At 43.4% G+C, this 23,326-nt stretch overlaps 1 protein-coding gene across 1 annotated transcript in view; it reads left to right on the top strand.

The window, feature by feature from the left end:
• Ryr2 (ryanodine receptor 2) overlaps positions 1–23,326 on the top strand; it is a 380,472-nt gene that overhangs the window by 341,507 nt on the left and 15,639 nt on the right. The window contains exons 86-96 of the mRNA XM_055603932.1: positions 853–981; positions 1,603–1,707; positions 3,517–3,598; positions 4,588–5,885; positions 7,381–7,445; positions 10,026–10,173; positions 13,034–13,120; positions 13,973–14,194; positions 15,346–15,476; positions 16,822–16,864; positions 19,668–19,801. Coding sequence (XP_055459907.1) covers positions 853–981; positions 1,603–1,707; positions 3,517–3,598; positions 4,588–5,885; positions 7,381–7,445; positions 10,026–10,173; positions 13,034–13,120; positions 13,973–14,194; positions 15,346–15,476; positions 16,822–16,864; positions 19,668–19,801 — 2,444 coding nt within the window. The remainder of the gene's footprint in view (positions 1–852; positions 982–1,602; positions 1,708–3,516; positions 3,599–4,587; positions 5,886–7,380; positions 7,446–10,025; positions 10,174–13,033; positions 13,121–13,972; positions 14,195–15,345; positions 15,477–16,821; positions 16,865–19,667; positions 19,802–23,326) is intronic.

Genomic DNA, 23,326 nt, shown 5'->3' with positions numbered 1-23,326 from the left:
CTCTTCTCTTCTCTTCTCTTCTCTTCTCTTCTCTTCTCTTCTCTTCTTTGTCTCCTTCTGCCTCTATTTTGTTCTACTCTTTACTTCATCTTTATTCTTTCTTTTACCTCTTCCTCCTCTTTCCCTCCCTCTCTCCTGCCTTTCCACTCTCCCTCACGCTCTCTCCCCGTCCTTCATTCCTTCTTTCTTCCCATCCTTCCTCTCCTTGATGGGAGAAAAGTCCATTCTTGAACACATATTTGTAAGTTCTTAAAGATTATGTCACCAAACTCAGATGTAGTTCATATATTTAACAAAATTATATTATTCAATTAACCAATAAAGACCTCATCAAAGTGTGAGTGGATGTAGAATATATATATCGGTGAATATCAGTCTCACAGGAGCTGTTTTTTAGCTCTCAGTGATCATAAGCAGGCTACACGCTGTCTTTAGCTATAAAAGCTAGAAGCACCATGGAATCATCTTGCTGAAATACTCCTGGCTTCTCTGGAAGAAAAGGTGGCAGCTGTCTGTAACCCTAAAAACCTTATTCCATGGCCTGCCTACTTGCCAGGCCCACATTATAAACACCCATTTTCACTCAATGGACAAATACATTATTCTTCCTGAATTATTCCATTTGTCAAATAATTCTCAAAGCTAAGTTCTCTGCTAGTCATTTTGATGGGGGTGTTTCTGGGGATGGTGGGGACTTTCACATTGTGCACTTAGGGAGAGTGCTGATGAGGGGTTTACTTCTCAGCTTCCCTGTGCCACTGTACCTAAGATCTCCTCCGTGCTGGCTTCCATGCTGGCTGCGTCGGTGACAACTGGCTAGTGCCCTTCCACAGCACAGTCTCTGTTTTCCAGGAATCCATTAGTGATTTCTATTGGTACTACTCTGGGAAAGACATCATAGATGAGCAGGGCCAGCGCAACTTCTCCAAAGCCATCCAAGTGGCGAAGCAAGTGTTTAACACGCTCACGGAGTACATCCAGGTAAATGCCCAAACATTTTCTCTACTTAGAGAGAGAGAGAGCGAGAGAGCTCAAAATGTCTGCAACATAGGGAAGAGCTTCTGAGAGGTGAAGCCCACAGCTGGAAAGTTCAGGGCAGAGGGCTGGCATGCCAAGATATTTCTTGCAATGGAATGAGGAATGCTGGAGAACCTGGAAGCCGGGCCTCCTTTGGTATGTTAAATAGGCACCTCAGATGCTTGTCCCAGGACTGAAACCCAACAGTGAGGTAGAAAAATCTGAAATTCAAGGCCTGCCTGGGCTGCAGAGTGAGTTCTGGGTTAACCATCAGTAACCTCCCCTTTTCTTATAAACAGAAGAAATAATCAGTATGTCCAGTGTTTTAGTGTTCATACAGAAACAAACCATCAAAACTTCCGAGATGTTTTTAGGGGTGCTTAACTAGACAATCCCAGGAAGGACATTAACTGGCAAGGGCACCATATCCCTGCCATGTCTCTTTCACTTTATGTCTCTCTCTTCTTAGACAAGTAGCTGACAGTCAGTGTATGCAAACAGGGAGTTAAATTTCTTCTTTCCCCAACGTTTATTTGGCCAGATAAACAATCCCAAGTGATCATTGTCCCTGTGTTCGTGCCACAGGGTCCTTGCACTGGAAACCAGCAGAGCTTGGCACACAGCAGGCTGTGGGACGCTGTTGTGGGCTTCCTTCATGTCTTTGCCCATATGCAGATGAAGCTGTCTCAGGTATGTCAGTGGCCTTTAGCTGAGTGGGTACAACAAGGACTGTGGCTGCCAGCAACTACGTTTGCTTCCTTAAGTGTTGATATTATCTCTTTATATCATTTCTCTATGGCTCTTTTACCCTATGTCAAATATTTTTTGTCAATTTTTTTTAATAAAATCACTTTATTGTAATGAAGTTACAAATGAAATATCATGTAGCTAGTTATGGTAGATGATTTTTAAAAGATGTGTGTGTGTGTGTGTGTGTTGTGTTTTGTGTGACTGTCTATGTTAGATATGTGTATGTTATTGCAGAAAAAAAGTCCAGAAGAGAGCATAGGCTCCCCTGAGTGTTGGATGGTAATGACACACCTGATGTGGGGGCTAGGAGTTAAACTCAGGTTCTGGGCAAGAGCAACAATTGTTCTTAACCACTGAACCGTTTCTCTATCCCATACATCAAATTTTTTAATAAAAACACTTTATGCTTCTGATGGAGAGGACATCTCCTGACTGAAGAAAGCATTCTATCAGACTTCAATTTAGGTGAACCAATGAGTTGATTGAGTTACCTATAGGAAGATGAGTGACTTAAAAGCAACCACATCATCAGAACGTTCATTGGATGACTTATGGACAGCTCTACCACTAAAGGCTCCCACCCTGACATGGAAAACTGAAAAGTAGCACAACTGAATTCATGCCAGATATGTTCCTGCTGAGTACCCCAGCATCAAAACCACATCGCAGAACACTTGATGCAAGTTGAGCATAGAGGGAGAACAAAGGAGGTGAAGGAATGAGGAGAGAGAAAACTGTCATTTCACAGCCTTCTGACTCATTTTCTGGTCTTTGTTCATTGGGAGTTTTCCTCCTGCTTATGGATATTGAAAAGGGATTTGAAGCCTGTGATAAATCTGTTAAGGAGAGGAAGTTCTTACAGGGTCACATACAAGCAAAGATGACATTCACCCACTACCAGGGAAGTAACTTTCTGAAAGTCAGAGAGAAGATAATGGTTGTAGAGATAAACAAGGAGTTGATGTTAATTCACAATGTCTGTTGGAAACATCAGCTTCTTGCTTTCCTACTACGATGCATGTCCCATTTCAAACTAAAGATGCATGAATAGAAAATATGAATGTCATCCCTGGGTAAATGTGCTGCCTTGGTGCAGGGCATCTTGGTGGTATCTAATGACCTGGCATATCTGTTAGCAATGGGTGTCTACCACGTGATAGAAAAAAAAAAGAATGCAAGAGTTAGAGTCAGAAAACAGGTGAAAACACTAGCTGCCAAGCCTGGAGACCAAGTTTGGTGCCAAGAACCCCGATGGTAGAAGGAGAGAGCCACTCCCTGTAAACTGTCCTATGGCCTTCAAATGCTCGCAGTGGCATATCGGCACGCGTTATGTGTACATGTACATGCATGCACATTCACATTCTCTCTCAAAATGAATAAATGCATAAGGAAGGATAAGAACAAAGAAGTCAGAGAGAAGGAAAACTATAGTCTTTTCAAGTGAGAATGTGTCAATATGCAGAAGCAGCTGAATCTTGTGTGGCATTAGCACATTCCCCAAGACTTGGATTTCCCCAAGACCTGTTGGGCACATGTCCTCAGGCACGCCAGCACACACAGATCAAGTGAGCAGTAGAAGTCCTTCACCTCATCATGTGTCTATTTTCAGTAAGCCATGTGTTTATATTTGACGTATTTCATCGTTCTACAATGCCTTAGGGTTTCAGTGTTAGCAAGCAGGAAGTTTTCTGCTAGGACTTCCCATGTGCTCTTCTCCTTATCCCAAATGCAATATATTAATGTTTCCAGGATTCTAGCCAGATTGAGCTCTTAAAAGAACTAATGGATCTCCAGAAGGACATGGTGGTCATGCTACTGTCCATGCTAGAAGGTAGGACTTTAAATGTATATTTTCAAGTTCTCTTTTGTTCCTTTCCCACAAAATTTTGCTTGTATTTGGCATCACTGTGCAGCAAGACATAACACCAAGAAGCAACGCCCAGTGGCTCTGATGCATTGCCAGGTGTCTTAGTCTCTTCTCTTGTTGCTGTAATGAAAGTTCCTGACAAAAGCAACTTAGTGGAGAAATGGTTGTTTCCGTGGCCCATTCTGTTCCAGGGAAATGAGCTTGAAGCAGCTGGTTTTGTTGCATCCAGAGTCAGAGAGCACAGAGCAATGAGCGCACACCTGCTAAAGCTCAGATCTTTCCTCTAGTTTATGCACACCAGGATCCCATTCCCAGAGAACAGTCCTGCCGCAAGCAAGATGGGTCTTTCTCACAGCATTCCGGGAAGCCCACCGTGGGCTCTTAACCACATGTGTCCATTTTACAAACAGATGTTACAGCCCCTTGCCACACACAGCATACTATCTGTTTTGGGCTTCATAAACTCCAAACACTGGATGATGGGGAGATAACAGGATGGTAGTTTCCATTGTAAGTCAGTGATGGAGGGAGGAAGGGAAACATGGAGGGAGGGAGACAGAGGAGGGGAAGGGAAGAAGAGAGGAATAAGAAGGAAAAGAGGGGGAGATAGGGGGCACTCAAGTTGTCAGTCATAGCAGTAAGGGTCCTTATCTGATGAACCATCTCCCAGGCCCAGGAATATGATTTTGTGCACAGAAACTAATTACTTGGTAATTAAGGCTTTCCCCATGTTTGAATAATCACTTTTTTTTTTTTTTGTATAATCACTTTTTGAGATGTTAGGTTAAAAATAATTATACATCTGTTTTCGAGGCCTCATACATTGGGAGGAAATTTAAATCATTAACTTTGGCTCATTTTTAATTCCAGGTCTGTATAACTTTTTTTTTTAATAGATATAAGCTTTGTCAAAAATGCTCATTTTAAAACAACTACCAATGCTTTTCCACCAGGTAATGTTGTGAATGGCACAATAGGCAAACAGATGGTGGACATGCTTGTGGAGTCATCCAACAATGTGGAGATGATTCTCAAGTTCTTTGACATGTTTTTGAAACTAAAGGACTTGACATCCTCCGACACATTTAAGGAGTATGACCCTGATGGCAAAGGCGTCATTTCCAAGAGAGACTTCCACAAAGCCATGGAGAGCCACAAGCACTATACTCAGTCAGAGACCGAGTTCCTGCTGTCCTGTGCAGAAACAGATGAAAACGAGACGCTGGATTATGAAGAGTTTGTCAAACGGTTCCACGAGCCCGCAAAGGACATTGGCTTCAATGTCGCTGTTCTGTTGACCAACCTCTCAGAGCACATGCCCAATGACACGAGGCTGCAGACCTTCCTGGAGCTGGCAGAGAGCGTCCTCAACTACTTCCAACCCTTCCTAGGTCGCATAGAGATCATGGGCAGTGCCAAGCGCATCGAGAGGGTCTATTTTGAGATCAGCGAATCCAGCCGAACCCAGTGGGAAAAGCCACAGGTCAAGGAGTCCAAAAGGCAGTTCATATTTGATGTGGTCAATGAGGGAGGAGAGAAGGAGAAGATGGAACTCTTTGTAAACTTCTGTGAGGACACCATTTTTGAGATGCAGCTGGCGGCTCAGATCTCAGAGTCTGATCTGAATGAGAGGTCAGCCAACAAAGAAGAGACTGAGAAGGAGAGGCCTGAAGAGCAGGCCCCACGCATGGGCTTCTTCTCCCTCCTTACCATCCAGTCGGCCTTATTTGCTCTCAGGTACAATGTCCTAACACTTGTTAGGATGCTCAGCCTGAAAAGCCTGAAGAAGCAGATGAAGAGGATGAAGAAGATGACGGTGAAAGACATGGTCACAGCCTTCTTCTTGTCCTACTGGAGTGTGCTTGTGACCCTCTTACACTTCGTAGCCAGTGTCTGTAGGGGCTTTTTTCGCATTGTCTCCAGCCTGCTGCTAGGGGGTAGTCTAGTGGAAGGTGCTAAGAAAATCAAAGTGGCAGAGCTTCTGGCCAACATGCCAGACCCCACTCAGGATGAGGTGCGAGGAGATGAAGAGGAGGGAGAGAGGAAGTCCTTAGAGTCAGCTCTGCCCTCTGAGGATCTGACGGACTTAAAGGAACTGACAGAGGAAAGTGACCTGCTTTCAGACATTTTTGGCTTGGATCTGAAGAGGGAAGGAGGGCAATACAAACTAATTCCTCACAATCCAAATGCCGGCCTCAGTGACCTCATGACCAACCCCATCCCTGTCCCTGAGGTGCAAGAAAAATTTCAGGTACTTTAGGTCATAATTATTAATGCCATTTCTCTCTTTATCTCTCCCATCTTAGCCTTCCTCCCTCCTTCTCTCCTCTCCCCCCCTTTTTCTCCCCCCACCTTGCATACATATGTGATCTGGCTCTTCCTTGCTCTTATGCTCCCTCTCTCTCACTCACTCTTGCTTTTATCTTCAATTTCTGGAAAAAAAAATGACCTTTGGAAGGCAAAACTAGACCTGTAAGGACTCTATATGAATTGTTACAAGAAACTGCTAAGATGTATGCTTCATGGAGATAAAGTCATGTTGTGCTGGTGACAGTCAGCTGTGCCATCTTTTTATCCCCTAATCTTTGTGCTTATTTTCCAAGTATCTGAGAACACTGAGTGGACAAGATATTTGAAGCCAAAAGGTTGTCAAAGGGTGAATTTCTATGTGCTGATATAATGCAAACATTAGTAGTTAGATGGAGATAGTAAGAGGTAAGACTTAAATTGGTCTTGAATGATAATGAAGATTTGAGCCAGTGAAAAAGATAAAGACATTTGGGTTGCTTCTGAAAATGGGAAAACCCATTGGAAAGGAGCCTAGAGAGTTCTCAGTCTACGGCCTTTGGCCAGGAGGGTGTGCATAAAATGTGGGGGATAGGAGGGGACATGTTCACGCAACTGCTATCTCAGTATGAACAAAAAGTTTCCTGTGTGGGTTATGAATTGGCACGTGGCTACACAGCTCCCCAAATCCACTCAGTGGTGATATGTCACCCTGCTTAGAGAGCAATAAAATGCTTGCTTTGTGTCCTGGTTACTTGCCCAGTTGACACAAGCTAGAGTCATTTGAGAAGAGAAACTCTCAACTGAGGAAAAAAGAAATCCTCCATAAGACTGGCCAGTAGGCAAGTATGCCAGGCATTTCCTGGATTAACGATTGATGTGGGAGGGTCCAGGCCACTGTGGGCAGTGCCACATCTAGGCAGATAGTCCTAGGCATGAAGATGAAGCCAGGAAACAGTGTTCCGCCCTGGCTTCTGCTTCTGTTCCTGCCTCCAGATTCCTGCCCTGATTTTCCTCAGAGACGGACTGTAAGCTGCGAGGTACAATAGATCCTTTTCTCCCAAAATACTTTTGTTTGTGGTGTTCTATTACAATAATAGGAGTCTAAGTATGATACTTTGCAAGTAAGAGGCCTGGAGTTCAATCCAACGAAGCTGCATTTTAAGAAGAAAAATCCAAGTGGAGTAGTGCAGGCTCATAGTCTCATGTCAGGGGAGGCAAAGTCCCTGGATTTCACTAGCTAGCTAGGCTGGCCTCATTGAAGAATCCCAGACCAATGAGGCCATGTCTCAAAAAAGCAAGGTCTAAGTCCTCTGAAGAATGATGGCTTGGGTTGTCCTCTGATCTCCATATGTGTGGCCACACATGTGTGTACCTACAGGTGGCAGGTGTGCTTACACACACACAAACAAGAATATTGAAATAATCCTGTTTTTCTGTTCCCTATTGACATGTTCAAGGAGCAGAAGGCAAAAGAGGAAAAGGAAGAAAAAGAAGAAAGCAAGTCTGAACCCGAGAAGGCTGAGTACGTAGCACCCCGCATGCTTTTCCTCTATGACCTGGAACCCCTAGGCGTAGCCCCTGCGCTTTTGGATAGAGACTCTTAACCTGCACAGGTGTCACATGACGGACACTCACCTCTGTGTGAAATCCAGGACCTTATTCCATGCAGGGCCACCTGGGTTAGCCCCCACCCGGGGTCTTGCACAAGCATTCTCGCCAGAAGAGATCCCACTCTCTGATGGATAAAGCTTATATGTAAATGTGTGTTCTTTTAAAGATAGGAAGAAACCAGTGTGGCAAATCCAGCTTAGTACTTTCTGGAATGGAATGTCTGAGGCCACATTCCATAGCAATCTCTTAGAGATTGTTTAAAAAAAATGAAAGTTTCGGGCTGGAGAGGTAGGTTAGCTGGTAAAGTGCTTGCTGCAAAAGCTTAAGGACCTGGGTTCCATCCCCAAAAGGCACATAAAGTTTTTGGTGCGAGGTGCAGATTTGTAATCCCAGTCCTGAGGAGGTGAAGACGGGCAGACCCCTGGGGCATCCTGGGCAGCCAAGTTAGCCTAATCAGAGAGCTCTAGGCCCCTAAGAGACTTTGGAAAGTACCTGGAGGAAGTATTTTTAACGAAAACCTTAGGTTCCTGTCCCGTTACCATTCTCGAAGAACGATTGCTTTATCGTTTTTTTTTTTTTTTTTTTTTTTTTTTTACCCAGTTATTTTACTGTTTCATTAGCCTGTCTTCATTGTCTTAGATCTTGGATCTGTTGTTAGATACAGCCCAATAAATGACATTTAGGGTAGAAAAGGTGGCCCATGTGACAGGGTCCAGTAGGCACTCAGTTCTCACCTGCTGGGAAGCGTAGGGTTGCCGAGAGCTGGTGCACGCTGAGTCTTGCATCAGTGCTCTTGCAGGAAGGAGCCGTACTTTACATTTAGAGTGTTTATGCTGTAAACTTCTAGCCCTGGGACAAGAGATATGGTTTATCAGGTAAATGTGCTTGTCGCCAGTCTGGTGACCTGAGTTTGATCCCCAGGGCCCACACAGTGGAAGAAGATAACTAACTCCCTCGATTTGTCCTCTGACACACACACACACACAGGCGCAAGTACACATACACCATAAATAAATAACTCTCATTCTTTAAAAAGTATTAAACTTCTAGTTCTAACTCCATTGCCATCTGAAAATGACATAATATGGTTGCATCCATGTTAAAATTAATCCATTTTCCTTAGTAAAATTAAATGAATCTTATCTGTATCAGTGTATTAGCATATCAGTGTCCTTTATATGTGAGAAATGCCCAATGTACGGGACTTTGATTTTAAGCCTAAGTGGCTGGAGACTGTTAAAATTTGAATTATGGGCCAGCGAGATGGCTCAACAAGTAAAGGCACTTGCTGCCAAGCCTGAGGACTTGAGCTTGATTCTCAGAACCCACATGATAGAGGGTGAGAACTAATTCCTGCGCCTTGCCCTCTTCTCTTCACTAATACACTCTGGTACACACCTCACCCCACATACACAAATGGCATGCCCTGCCCCTCCCCACCAAATGCCATGCCCCACTACCAACACACAAATAAAACAATCACCTCTCAGCCTTCGGGCTAAGACCAAGTGTAATAAAATATAAAAGTAGAATTATGCTATGATAACCCAAATTTAAAAGCAAGGTATGTTGCCAGGCCTGGTTGTATAATCCTGTCATTGTAGCTAGTTGGGAGGCTGGGTCAGGAAGACTACAAGTTCAAGGATAACTTAGGTTATATAGAGGAAGTTCAAGGTCAGCCTAGATAACCTAGTGAGACCCTGTCTCAAAGTATATGGTGAAAAAGGGCTGGAGAACATAATGGCAGATTGCTTGCTTGGCATGCATGAGACCTTAGCTTTGTTCCACAATACTAAATAAAAAAAAAAAAAAAAAAAAAAGAAAGAAAGGAAGCTCTGTTGAAAAGGGGGAAGACAAGAAACATCCTTTTTGTTGTACTGATTTACAATCAAATGCTTACTACACAAGTAAACAAAATCTGCTAAAATGTGGGTACAAAATGTCTTCCAGCCTGAAAGAAAATATTTTTTTATTAGAATTCCACAAAATTATTCATCTGTGGGGAGGCCAGTAAATCCTTTTCCTCAATCTAGAATCTACAATGCTATGATTTGTTGGGGTAGAACTTGGTTTGGCAGCTTAAAGGGCTGGTTTAGTTCATAAAGTGCTTCACATGAGGACTTGAGTTTGATCCCCAAACCTGATATAGAAGGCTGGGTGGATGACCTGCTCTTGTAATCCCAGCGCTGGGAAGGTAGAGACAGTCAAGTCCCTGGGCCTTGACGGTCAGTCATCCCAGCCTAACGGGTGATCCAGTCTGAGACTATCTCACAAAACAAAGTGGATAGTACCTGAGGACAAAGGTTGTCTTCTGGCTTCCATATGTATATGCACACACATGCAGATGCTTACTCAAGAACATGTATGTACATACATACAAAATTTATTTTCCAAATGGCTACTATGATTTTTTTGCCCTTTTTGCATTTCTTCCAAGTGTCTGCTTGGTTCTTCACCTCCTGTACAGCCTGTGTTTCCTTTGTCCTCACAGGGGGGAGGATGGAGAAAAAGAAGAAAAAGCCAAAGACGATAAGGGCAAACAGAAGTTGAGGCAGCTTCATACACATCGGTACGGGGAACCGGAGGTGCCCGAGTCAGCATTCTGGAAGAAAATCATAGCCTACCAACAGAAGCTGCTGGTGAGGCTTTCCACCTGCTATGGCTTTTTGTGCTGATGGATTGTCCCTGACTATGTGTAGCCATTGGTCCCAGAAAACTCTTCTACCACCCACATCTGAGAGAACTCAAGTCCCTTGGAAAAGAATGGTGAAGTGTTTGCAAGTAACAAACATTTCCATAACATTTGCATTGCCTGATAGATTGTGTATTTTGACCTATCTAGTTTATTTATGATCTATAAGGCAATGTGAATGCTATGGAAATGTTTGTTACAGTGTATTAATTAGAGACAAATAGCAAGAGAAAACATCTATATTTAAGGATGTTCCCCCCCCCCAAATATTATCTCTAAGCAATTGGTTTGATATATGAAGACAGAGCCTTCAGAACCAGAGGGCTAAGCAGATATTTTATCTACTCATTTTAGTGTATTTGGATTTTTGAAACAGCTTGTTTATCTTTATGTTAAGTGTACATGTGAGTGTCTGCATACATTGATGTATACCACATGTATGCAGTGACAGAGGAGGACATGTGATACCCTAGAACTGGAATTGCAGAGAATTGTGAGATGCCATGTGGGTGCTGGGAACCAAACCTAGATCCTCTGTGAAAGCAGTCAGCGCTCTTAACTGCTGAGCCTTCTCTACAGCCCAGTGTATTTGTTTTTATTTAGAGAAAATGTCCTTTTTTTTTTTGAACTAATGCTCCTTCAACACAATTCAAACTGCTCGACACCCCTTGACCTCTACACACTGACACACATGATCTGATACTCCCAAAGCCTCTACATATGTATGTTATAGAAATATTTCCAAAATTTTGTGTTTTCTCTATGATGTTTGCTAAAGAGTCCATTGGACAAAAAGGTTTCTGAGATAACTATGTATAACTGTTAATTTGGTATGCGTCAGTGATTGCCATGGCAGCAGGCATCCCTCTTTGTAGATGCTCTTGAGGTTGGGTAGGCTCTGCAGTACACTCTCGCTTCCCTGTGGGTCCTGAAGAGCCTGTCTCTGCAGTTGCATAAGGAAAGAAACTGAAGCTGTCGTGCTATCTCTGCCTCGGGGTTCCTATGTTCCCCATCTCTCTGTAACTCTTCCACCTTTCTCCCTCAATTGCAGCTTTGGCATCTGCTTGCCAATTTGCACACACAAGACCAGTAATGGACATGGAGCCCCCCACAGATCCCTGTCCTCCGTGTCTTTGTGACAGTTCTCATTCAATAGCCATAGTTAAAGAACTCGGTCTCTGTGACCCATTTTATTACTTTGTAGGAGAGACAGTATAACTGGCCCAGTTTGAATATGTTATTCAGTCTTAGCTCAACCAAAAGTGGCAGTAAAACCAGAATCCATTGTAGGGCAAAGACTGCAACAGAGAGGGGTTATGTCCATGGAGAGGGTAGTGAGAGGCGTTGTTGCTATGACTAGGCTCTATCATGCTAACGCTCACTTTGTGTTATAGCAAATAATAGTTGCTTCCATGTGGCTTCTTTCCTTATATCCTCTTCTGCTGAGTTACTTTGATTTCTTCCGATTCAATATGCCATGCCAACCAGTCACTTATTTAACCCTTTCTCTCTTACCTCTAACACAATACAGAAAAAAAAAAAATCTCAGTTCTTGCTTCAAAGTGCCTTGAGGCTCTACCCAGTTCGTTCCAGGTTTACAGCCACCATGGTGGTCAACCCACTGCCAACATCACCTCTTTGTGCAGCCACGCTTACTACTGTCACTTCTACTGTTTCCACCGAGGGATTTCTAAGTCATCATCTAGCTACATCCTGTGCTTTTTAGTTCTTCGCTAGCACCTTACTCCATCTAGAGTAAACTATCCATTACAAGAGTTGCAGCATGTGAAGCATATATAGTTAAATATAACTGAACATTAAAATGAATAACAGACTTCCTCATATTTTCTCATCTAATTCTCATAGCAAATATGAGAGTCTGGTTTTGTTGTTATGCTCACATTACAGAAGAGACAAGATGGTGATCCAGGAAGGATTAGGTCATTCAACCACATTCTAAATCCAGGAAGTGCTGGGAGAGACCTCACATCCCTACAGTTTAGTTGTAGGATTCAAAAATGGGTTTAAAGATCACTGGTTCAGTTTACTGTGACAGACAACTCAAATCTTCACCAGAAGCCCCCAGAACGCAGCCTCCCAGAGCCCGCTTCTCCCTCTACTTGCTTCTTTCTAGGGTGCAAGCACATTAACCACCACCCCCACCCCTCACATTCATGAATGAATGTATGTACACACACACACACACACACACACACACACAAGTGCACATACACTGCACGCGTGAGTGAATGCGCATACGTACACCCCATTCCTCTGGAGGCCGGAAGAGGGCATCAGATTCCCCATAATTGGAGTTAGTTGTGAACTTCCTGTGTGTGGGTGTTGGAAACTGAATCCAGATCCTCTGCAACAGCAGCAAATTCTCTTAATCCTCTCTCCAGCCCCACAGCATTACTCGTAACTCGGGGCCCTGTCCTCAGTATCTATGCCATCCACTTGTGTTGTCTCAGTTGGCTTGGCTTGCCACCCCCAGGCCTGTGCTCACGCTCAGTTCCTGAGATAAGTCTTTCCTAACCACCTATTCCAAACTATCATCCTACCCACTAAACTATCACCTGTGCCATTTGGAGCTCTTGAATGGTATGTTATATCCGAGAGTGTGGTTATTCTTAGCTGCCTAGTTGTGGCGGTAGAAACTTTGTCCTTTGCTGTGTGTCTCTAGCACCAAGGACACAACAGGCTCCCAATCTGTAGTTCGGAGTAAATGAACAAATGCTCTGTTTAAAACATTTGCCCATTTCTGATCTCTTACTAGGTGGCTTGTTCTTAATTCTTTTTCCCTTCAGAACTATTTTGCTCGCAACTTTTACAACATGAGAATGCTGGCCTTGTTTGTCGCCTTCGCCATCAATTTCATCCTGCTCTTCTACAAGGTATAGATGTGTGTTGGCGGGGGAGGGGAGGGAGGTAAAAGACCATTCTAAACATCTGAAGCGATGGATACCAATGGAGAGATTCCCCTGTGAGCTGCGAGTGCGTTCATGTATACCAATTCTAAAGGACATCTTGACAAAAGAGACAAACCAAAGCCCAGTCTTACCAGGAGGCAGGTTGTGTGGGCTCCTGAGAAGTGAGTAGGATGAACCTCCCATGCCTGGGATGAGGAGGGTGAGTGTGACAGAGGGCTCACCCTCAGTGTTCCCAGGATGAATCAGCTGAATTTCTAACTTGTTTTGATGCCTGGATGTGACAGAACCCTCCCTAACATGACATTATTTGGATAACTGAGAAGAAAAGTATCTAGCATTTTTATGCACAGATTGGAATCCTTGGTTGGATTAGCATGAACTTAAACAGTTAATATGGTGTGTGTGTGTGTGTGTGTGTGAGAGAGAGAGAGAGAGAGAGAGAGAGAGAGAGAGAGAGAGAGTGCAGTGTGCATGTAGCGGTCAGAGAACGCCTTACAAGGGTCAGTTTTCTCCTTCCACCATGTCATTCCTGGAGATTGGCATCAGGTCAGAAAACTTGGCAGCAAGTGCTTTTTTCCTACGGAGCCATCTCTCAGCTCCCCCCCCACACATACAGTGTAAACGTTAGAAGCGTATTTATTACTTGTATTTGCTGTTGGAAAGGTGTTTCTTTATCCTTTCGTGATTGTCTTTCCACAATACCATTGAGCACTGACATCAAACCCAAGTGTCTACCAAGGTTGTGTTTCTATTTCCTTCTGTTTGCGATTATGTGATCAGCAGAGAACTGACTGTATTTTAAATGGTTTGAATCAGGTCTCCACGTCTTCTGTGGTTGAAGGAAAGGAGCTGCCCCCCCGAACGTCCAGCGACACTGCTAAAGTGACCACTAGCCTGGACAGCAACCCACACAGAATCATCGCAGTTCACTATGTCCTGGAGGAGAGCAGTGGCTACATGGAACCTACCCTGCGCATCTTAGCCATCCTGCACACTGTCATCTCTTTCTTTTGCATCATTGGTTACTATTGCTTGAAAGTAAGTCCCTGGGCACCTGCGTATTTAGAATGCCTGTTTGTAGTCTGGACTTCCGGGGAGGCCAGTGCTGGGGTGGAATTTAGAAGTGTGGTGTTTATTTGGGATGCTCTAGGAATTCACATCTCTGGGGCATACAGAGGAAGCAGGTTGGGGTAGAGGGAAATGAAGGACTAAGGGCAGAAGAGCAAAATGTACTCATAGGCTTCCATCTCTGAGGCTAGGACCAGAGGGCCTAACCTTTCTGAGTTTCCACTGATCAGCCATTGATTGCAAATCTGCTTTTGCCTATTGATGGTTACTTATATTGCCAACGTTTGCATGTACAACTCGACCACGCATAAGCGAGCCACCCTCTCCACTACCCACAGTCTCTCATAATTAAACACCTGTCGGGCATGACTGTTCTGCTGTGAGGTACATAGCTCTCAACGTCCATGATTGAAGACTCACAGTTCCTGCCATTTCACCTCCAAAATAAGTTGTCTTCATCCCCATGTCCCTAGCGAGGATAACAGTAAGGCTTGGTGACTAGAATTCAAGATGGTAAGATAGTCTGTCTGAGTGCTTGAGGATGTCCTCACCTGGGCAGATATCCTGATTTTTCTATTGTTATTATTTCACTGCTCCATGCCTCTGGCTATAAAGCCTCATGGGGGTAAATATTCCTCAGTATGAATACCTTCCACCCACGCTTGCACAATCTGCCCATGAGAAAAGGGAATCGGCAGCAGATGGGACACAGCTTGTTTTATACACCAAGATTTTTGCCAATACTGAAACTTGAATTTACCTCTATGTAATAAAGCCATGCTGTACAGAGTTATTAAAGAGGTTAAAAAACATGCATTCAGGGACATAAGATTTTTTCATACCTGTTCATATTGATACATTGTAAAAATATCTATTTCAATATGTTATTATTTTAATCACCTGTCTCTTTAAATATTTAGAATGTTGCCATTAATCCAGTCAAACATGTTTTTAAAACTTACGCACATGTGCTGCTTTCCCAAAAGCTTTTAGATGCTTCTTTCGGCCTTAATGCAGTTGATTGATTTTTCACTCAATTTTTGCCTTCCGGCAACTACATGGAGAAAGAGATCATGTCAGTCCAGCTAAATGGATGTCGACACGTTTGTTCCCATCTGCAGGTCCCATTGGTTATTTTTAAGCGAGAGAAGGAGGTGGCACGAAAGTTGGAGTTTGATGGTCTTTACATAACTGAGCAGCCATCAGAAGATGACATTAAAGGCCAGTGGGACAGACTTGTCATCAACACACAGTGAGTAAGGGATTATGGGAGGTATTCCTGGGCTCAGGAATTTCAGGATGTTAAAAGAAATTCTCTGCTAGAGCTTTTGAAGGTCTTTTATAAGTTTAGCCCAACTGAATAACAGTTTTATATTCAGCCAAGAAAATCAAAAGACTAAGAGTCCTGAGAATGGAGGCCACCATTTCTGCCTCTGGTCTGAGTCTCTTAATTAAAAGGTTCTTAATTAAGGTTCTCTTAATTAAAATGCTCCATCAGCATTGCCACAGTGCTGATGGAGCACACACCCATTACCCAGTGCTCAGGGAGGTATGGCACTAGGCTCACGATCCACAGTGCAGAAGAAACAGAAACTTCTCATCAAGGAAGGGGCCATAGAGTCCAAGACAAACATACTGAATTCGCACTGCTAATGTGTCTGAACTTTCAGAGCACACTACCAACCATCCTCACACAAACCTAGTAAATGTCACAGTGTGAAGTCACTTGTAAGAGGAGAAACAAATACTTAAAAAAAAAAAACAAACTGATCATTTAGCTGTGGGGGTCAAGATGAAAACAGACAGACAGCTACTTGTCACATATAATTCCATCCCAACTTCTGACTTCCGCCACAAAAACAATTATTGACTGTGTATTTCTTTAGTGTTCGTACTCTGCAAGAGTCAAATATTATATCACGGTTGAGTTTGTTTATTCTTTTATATATATATATATATATATATATAATTTTTTTTTTTTGGTGGTGCTGGGGATTGGACCCAAGGCCTTGCCCATGCTCTGCGAACACTCTGTTGCTGAGCCGTGTCTGCAGCCCTGGAATTGCTGATGTTACCATTTCTAGTCAGCTCTGAGTTTTGCAGTGGGGAATAAGATTCTAACTTTATTGCAAAACAGGGATATGTTTCTACTCTACTAATTTGTTCTTGTTTTTGTTTTTGTTTTTGTTTTTGTTTTGGCATGGAGGGACTTGAATCCAGGGTCTTGAGCATGCTAGACAAGCACCCTACAACTCAGCCACTGCCCAAGCCACAGTTCTTAGGAGTTCTAGTTTTAAAAATAACTGACAAGACCGTATATATTGGTCTATATGGTCTATATTAGCATATCATAGCATATTCTTCTACTTTGATTTACCTACTTATATGTTTACATGCTATTATTTAAAATATTTTATACACTTTTGATCTAGAAAAATTATGAGAGTGGTTATGCGAGTATGTACTTCTAAGTAGATGTCAGGATACCTACATGCATCTTATTTTCAGTATTCTGTTGATTTCAAGTTATGTTATTTGCCATTTAACAAATAATACTACCCTTACGTCTCTGCTTTTGCGTCTTTTGTATCTTTTAGGTCGTTTCCCAACAACTACTGGGATAAATTTGTTAAAAGAAAGGTAATATTTCTGAGAGGGAATAAGTTCCCAGTGTTTTCCAGATTTGAGTGTGACGTGGTTTGGATGTAGAATGGGATGTGAGGTATGTTCTAGTTGCTTGCTGCTGTTGTTTCATAGTGACAGGAGAGGTGAATAGGCATTTCCAAAAGAGCATCGAAGAAACCCATATTCTCTTGCCCCCAAATAGACAGACCGTGCTTCCCTTACCTGTCCTTCTTTAGGGAACAGTGAGGTCGACACCATGACAAGAATCAGAAGAATTTGCTTTGATATTGTCTGGGTTGCCCACGTTGGCTACAGGTTGTGTGTGTGTATATGTGTGTGCGTATATAGGTATATCCCCGCCCTCCCTACCACACAGGGTCTGTATGTGGCTGAGCACATTTTTTAATTAAAATATCATATGTGTTTGTGTGCTGAGGGCTGCTGTGCAGGGCTCGCTCTTTTGTATTTTCTTGTTCCTCGTCTTCTTTCTTCTTTTTCTAAATGGAGTTTTGAGACAGGGTCTCAAAATTTAACTTATACTAACCTAGAACTCACCAGGTAGCCCCCAAATTGGCTTCAAACTGTAGTCTTTTCTCTCAGCTTCCTGAGAACGCTGAGATTACAGGCATGTGCCCCTGCTCTCTGCTCCTTGCTGATTCTTTGAGTTGCTCAGTCCATACATTGTTTCCTGGTGAATGCCAGCTTGGTGTGTGCTGGCACAGGTGCGCCTGTCCTATGAAGAGATATTTTGTATCTTTATCAATTCAGTGCTTCTCCAAAGGTGGTTGTCAAGGGGACAGTTAGAGTCTTTCTTACCGCCTTATGCAGAGATGGAGCATACACTAAGAATTTAAATGTAATTCAATTGTAATTAAGCACACACACGCGTGTGTGTGTGTGTGTGTGTGTGTGTGTGTGTGTGTGTGTGTGTGTGAATGTCCATACTTTGTGGTGGAAAGAATCTGTGATTGCTGATTGCTGTGTATACCTTTGCACATTTTTTTGTTACCTTGTGAATTGTCACCTTGACCTCATTAGACTAATGCATAAATGCATATCTAAAGTACCAAAGTTTTCAAAGACTATTTAAAAATAAGTAGACAATTTGAATATCTTATATCTATGAAGTTTTTAGTAGAATAAAGAGGGAGTTTATAAAATATAAAACCTGGAGTGTTCCCAGAGAAAACTATACATTTATGTAACATAAACAGCGGAGTCAGGACCAGGAGGTGGCACAGCTGGCGTTTGCTGTGTGACATGAGGACCTGAGTCTCCACCCCCAGCACTCACACAGGCTGGCCCAGCACATGCTTGTGACCCAAGCACCAGGAAGACATAGATTGGAGCATCTGTAGGACTCACTGGCCAGTTATCCTCACAGAAGCCGTGAGCTCCAGGTTCAAGGGTGAGGTCAAGATGGAGGGGGACTAAGGGAGCCATGTGACGCTGATCTCTGACCTCTACATATACTCACAGACATGCACCCATCCCCACATGCAGGTGTGTGCTGGGATTGCAGGAACAGGCTACGATACTTGGCTTTTTACTTGGTACTTCACTGACTGAGCCATCATTCCACTTTCCCAACCTGCATCATGGGCTACAAATATTAATACACAACTGGTAAATCATGACAGTCAGGTGAGATAAGGACAAAGTTTACATACTTTGACAATCACAAGTAATTTGACAAAATTCCCGGTAGAAGAATGAAGGTCACCTTCCTGCTGCCTCGTCTACCTTCTCACTTTGTACTGCAGAACAGTCTTTTCTGGGCCTCTCTCACTAGAAAGGGAAATCTCATTCCTCTGAGATGAGTTATTCAAAGTGTTATAGATTTACTTAGAACTTATTTATTTATTTATTTATTTATTTATTTATTTATTTATTTATTTTTATTTTTTTATTAATTACAGTTTAATCACTTTGTATCCCCCCATAAGCCTCTCCCAGCCCCACCGTCCCTCCCCCTTCTTCTCGATTGCCCCTCCCAAGTCCACTGATAGGGGAGGTCTTCTCCTTCCTTCTGATCTTAGTCTATCAGATCCCATCAGGAATGGCTGCATTGTCATCTTCTGTGGCCTGGTAAGGCTGCTCTCCCCTCAGGGGGAGGTGATCAAAGAACAAGCCTATCTGATTATGTCAGAGGCAGTCCCTCTTCCCATTACTATGGAACCCACTTGGATACTACGCTGTCATGGACTACATCTGTGCAGGGGTTCTAGGTTATCTCCATGCATGTTCCTTGGTTGGAATATGAGTCCCTGGGGAGACCCCTGTGTTCAAATTTTCTGGTTCTGTTGCTCTCCTTGTGGGGTTCCTGTCCTCTCCAGATCTTACTATTTCCCACCTCTTACTTAAGATTCCATGCACTTTGCCCATCAGTTGGCCTTAAGTCTCAGTGTCTGCTTTGATAGTCTGCAGGGCAGAGCCTTTCAGAGGCCCTCTGTGACAGGTTCCTAGGTTGTTTCCTGTTTGCTTCTTCTTCTGATGTCTATCCTCTTTGCCTTTTGGGATGGGGATTGAGTGTTTTAGTCAGGGTCCGCTCTCTTGATTAGTTTCTTTAGATGTTCAGGGTTTTAGTAGGTTTATCCTATGTTATATGTCTATATGAGTGAGTATATACCGTGTGTGTCTTTCTGCTAACAGCATGATCCCAGAAGATGAATGTAAACTAGATGGCTACATTTTCTTTAAAATCTAGAAAATACATAGTAAGGAAAAATAGAAATAAGAAAAAATTACTCTTGCAAATGTGTATGAGTGGTGCTACTTAATAGCTAAGGCCAATAGCATACTTCTCCTTTGACCACAGGTAATGGATAAATATGGAGAGTTTTATGGGCGAGACAGAATCAGTGAGTTACTGGGCATGGATAAGGCTGCGTTGGATTTCAGCGATGCAAGAGAGAAGAAGAAACCCAAGAAAGACAGCTCCTTGTCTGCTGTGTGAGTAACACTTCTGCCCTTGGGATGGAAATAAGGGATGCATTTTTGACCTAGCTAACTTACTGATTTCCCTCCCCTCACTTAGGAAAACAGCAAGTGCAAAAAACGCTGACCTGTATACTTTTGGGTTTTCTTAGTTTTTCTATTGCAGTGATGAAACACTATGACCCAAAAGCAGGTTGAAAAGGAAAGTTTATTTGGCTTATACTTTCATGTCATAGCCCATAATCGAAGAAAGTCAGGACAGGAGCCCAAACAAGGCAGGAACCTCAAAGCAGAAGGCAGACGCTGATGCAGAGGCTGTGGAAGAGTGCTGCTTACAGGCTTGCTTCTCATGAGTTTATCGGCCTGCTTTCTTGTAGCACTCAGGACCACCAGCCCAGGGATGGCGCCACCCATCATGGGCTGGGCCCTCCCGCATCAACCATTAATTAAGAAAATTCCCTACAGCTGGATCTTATGGAGGCATTTTCTCAGCTGAGGCTCCCTCCTTTCAGATGACTCTAGCTCGTGTTAAGATGACATAGAACTAGCCAGGATGTAAGTGATTGGAACTTTGGAATGAAGGGATATTTTCCTGTTAACCTTGTCATTGCTGTTATTATTTCCTTTTTGAGATAGGGTCTTCCCGTGTAGCCCAGGCTGACCTGAAAGTCATTAGATAATATCTCAGGTAGGCAGGTAGGCTTTGGACTGCCTGGCAGCTCCCTAGGCCTCCAACTCAGTATCTTCCTGCTCTGGCTTCTGGAGTACTGGGATTTCAGGTATGAGCCACCACACGTGGCGCCTATCAATATTTGGAGATTCCTTCCTTGTTATTTACATACAGTGAGAGGACAGCAACAAGAAAACCCACTATTCTGAATTTAAATCACCTTTTCTAACCTCAGGTCCTCTCTAAAGTCAAATATGTAAGAAGTGGGAAATAGTAAGAGCTGGAGGGGATGGGAACTCCACAAGCAGAGCAACAGAACAAGATAATTTGAACACAGGGAACTTCCCAGAGACTCATACTCCAACCAAGGACTATTCGTGGAGATAACCTAGAACCCCTGCACAGATGTAGCCCATGGCAGTTCAGTGTCCAAGTGGGTTCCATAGTAATGGGAAGAGGGACTGCCTCTGACATAATCTGATTGGCCTGCTCGTTGATCACCTCCCCCTGAGGGGGGAGCAGCCTTACCAGGCCACGGTAGAGGACAATGCAGCCACTTTTGATGAGAACTGATAGACTAAGATCAGAAAGGAGAGGCGAACCTCCCCTATCAGTGGACTTGGGGAGTGGCATGCATGCAGAAAGGGGAGGGAGGGTGGGATCGGGAGGGGAGGAGGGAGGGGCTTATGGGGGGATACAAATGAATAAAGTGTAATTAATAAAAAATTTAAGAGAAAAAAAGATCTGGAGGGAACAGGAGCTCCACAAGGAGAGCAACAGAACCAAAAATATTTGTGCACAGGGGTCTTTTCTGAGACTGATACCCCAGACAAGGGCCATGCATGGAGATAACTTAGAACCCCTGCACAGAAGTAGCCAAAGGCAGCTTAGTATCCAAGAGGGTTCCTCAATAATAGGACCAGCAACAATGAGTTCTCTGACATAAACTCAGTAGCTCTTGCATCACCTCCACCTGAGAAAGGAGCAGCCTTACCAGTCTGCAGAGGAAGACAAAGAAGCCAGTCCTGATGAGACCTGATAGACTATGGTCAGATGGAAGGGAAGGAGAACCTCCCCTATCATTGGACTCGGGGAGGTACATAGGAGAAGAGGGAGGGAGGGTGGTAATGGAAGTGGATGGGGGAGGGGACTATAGCTGGGATACATAGTGAATAAACTGTAATTAATAAATAAAATTAAATTAAAAAATTAAAAAAAAAGTCAAATATGAACAAAGGCACAATACAGAACTGCATTTTTACAGAAATCTCTTTTGGAGGGAAGTTAAATCCCATGCTTTGGAACCAGAAGCTGTGTAATCCTTTATTTAAAAGTACCTAAAGTTTCTGCTTTGTGTTATATATATTTTTAAACAGAAAGCATTAGTGTGCTGAAACACTGTTACCCTCCTACCTGAAATTTTACTTTAAATTGAAGTGCTGTTTAGATGGCACTCTTGTGAAATAATGCTCGTTTCATTAAGGTAAATGAGTTGGGTTGAGATGCAACTGGGTCTGTCAGTCAGTGTACAATCTCAGCATGTGAGAATCTGAAGCAAGAAGGTTAGCCAGGCCTAAGCATTTAAGAGGAATATGGGCAGAATAGCAATGCCCTCGCCTCAGAAAAAGAAAACGAAAACCAAGAGACCAGAAAATCCTGATCTAGGAAAAGGGAACCTTCATTCTTCCAGGAAAAACAAAACAAAGCAAACAGTCAGCAACAGCAAACTTATACCTCATCAGCTTTACCTAGGAAACTGCTCATTCTCATACCTCAAATTTCAGATTGGCCTGTTTAAAGGCAATCATTTTTAAAAAGTAATTAGACTGAAATCTTAACGTCTGGAGAGGCCCCTTTGAGATCTGTAGCCTATCGCACTGTATTCTGTCTGTCCATCTCCTCACCTGCCAGCTAACCTGGAACTGGGGTGTGGAAAGGCTGACCAAGTTATGTCTAACCCCCAAATCAGTGGCGAGTTCTGAAAAAAAAATGAAGACTTTTATAACATTTGCGTTTTAAAAATTCCAAAGCTCATGAGTGTTTGTGCTCAGATTTATTCGCCGAGAGACATTTAATTTGTGCGGTAGTGCCTGGGGAAGGGGAGGTCGCAGCTCAGTGGCAGAGACAGGCTCACAGGCCTCTCTCAGCATTAACAGTGGCTGAGAGACTTGCTGGAAGTAATCATGGGAGGAGGGTCTAGAGTCTCTTGGGAATCAGGGCAAGGCCAAATCCTGCCTGAAGGGCAATTGGGGGAGAGCTGGAGGGTGAGTGTCTGCAAAGGAAGCAGGGCTAGGACCGCGGCTCAGTGGGAGAGCATTCATTCAGAAAGCACAAGGTCCCCAGTACATATGTACCCCCGCACTACAGAGAGAAACCAAGAAAAGGAGCCAAACGGTACTCTTGTTCACAAAACTTAGTTGCAAATTGTGTTTATGCACGTTTTTATTTGAATCAGACGCTCTTCTACTGAAATGCAGTAAGGAATGGACAGTAGGGCTAGAGAGACGGCTCAGTGGTAAAAGCACTTGCTGTGTAAGCATGAGCATCAGAATTCAGATCTCAAGGGCCTACACAGAGCCAGGTCGGGATGAGCGTGTCTGTTAACCCCAGTGTTGGGAGGAGGAGGCATGTGGATCCTGGGAGCTTGCTGGCCTGCCACTCTAGCCAAAATGGTGAGGTTCACTGAAATACCCCGTCTCAGAGTAAGATGGAGAGTGATGGATGAAGACAACCATTCAGCCTCTCACATCAAAGCACGGAGAGTACGGCCCCTGTACACTTGCGAGCACACACATATGCCATACACATACAAGAGCATACCCGACACACACACACACACACACACACACACACACACACACACACACACA

Source organism: Psammomys obesus, unplaced genomic scaffold, assembly GCF_907164565.1.
Source record: "Psammomys obesus unplaced genomic scaffold, mPsaObe1.curated_primary_1811, whole genome shotgun sequence".
NCBI classification, from domain to species: domain Eukaryota; kingdom Metazoa; phylum Chordata; class Mammalia; order Rodentia; family Muridae; genus Psammomys; species Psammomys obesus.
Note: the sequence above shows the minus strand (reverse complement) of the source record. Positions and strands in the feature narration are given on the sequence as shown.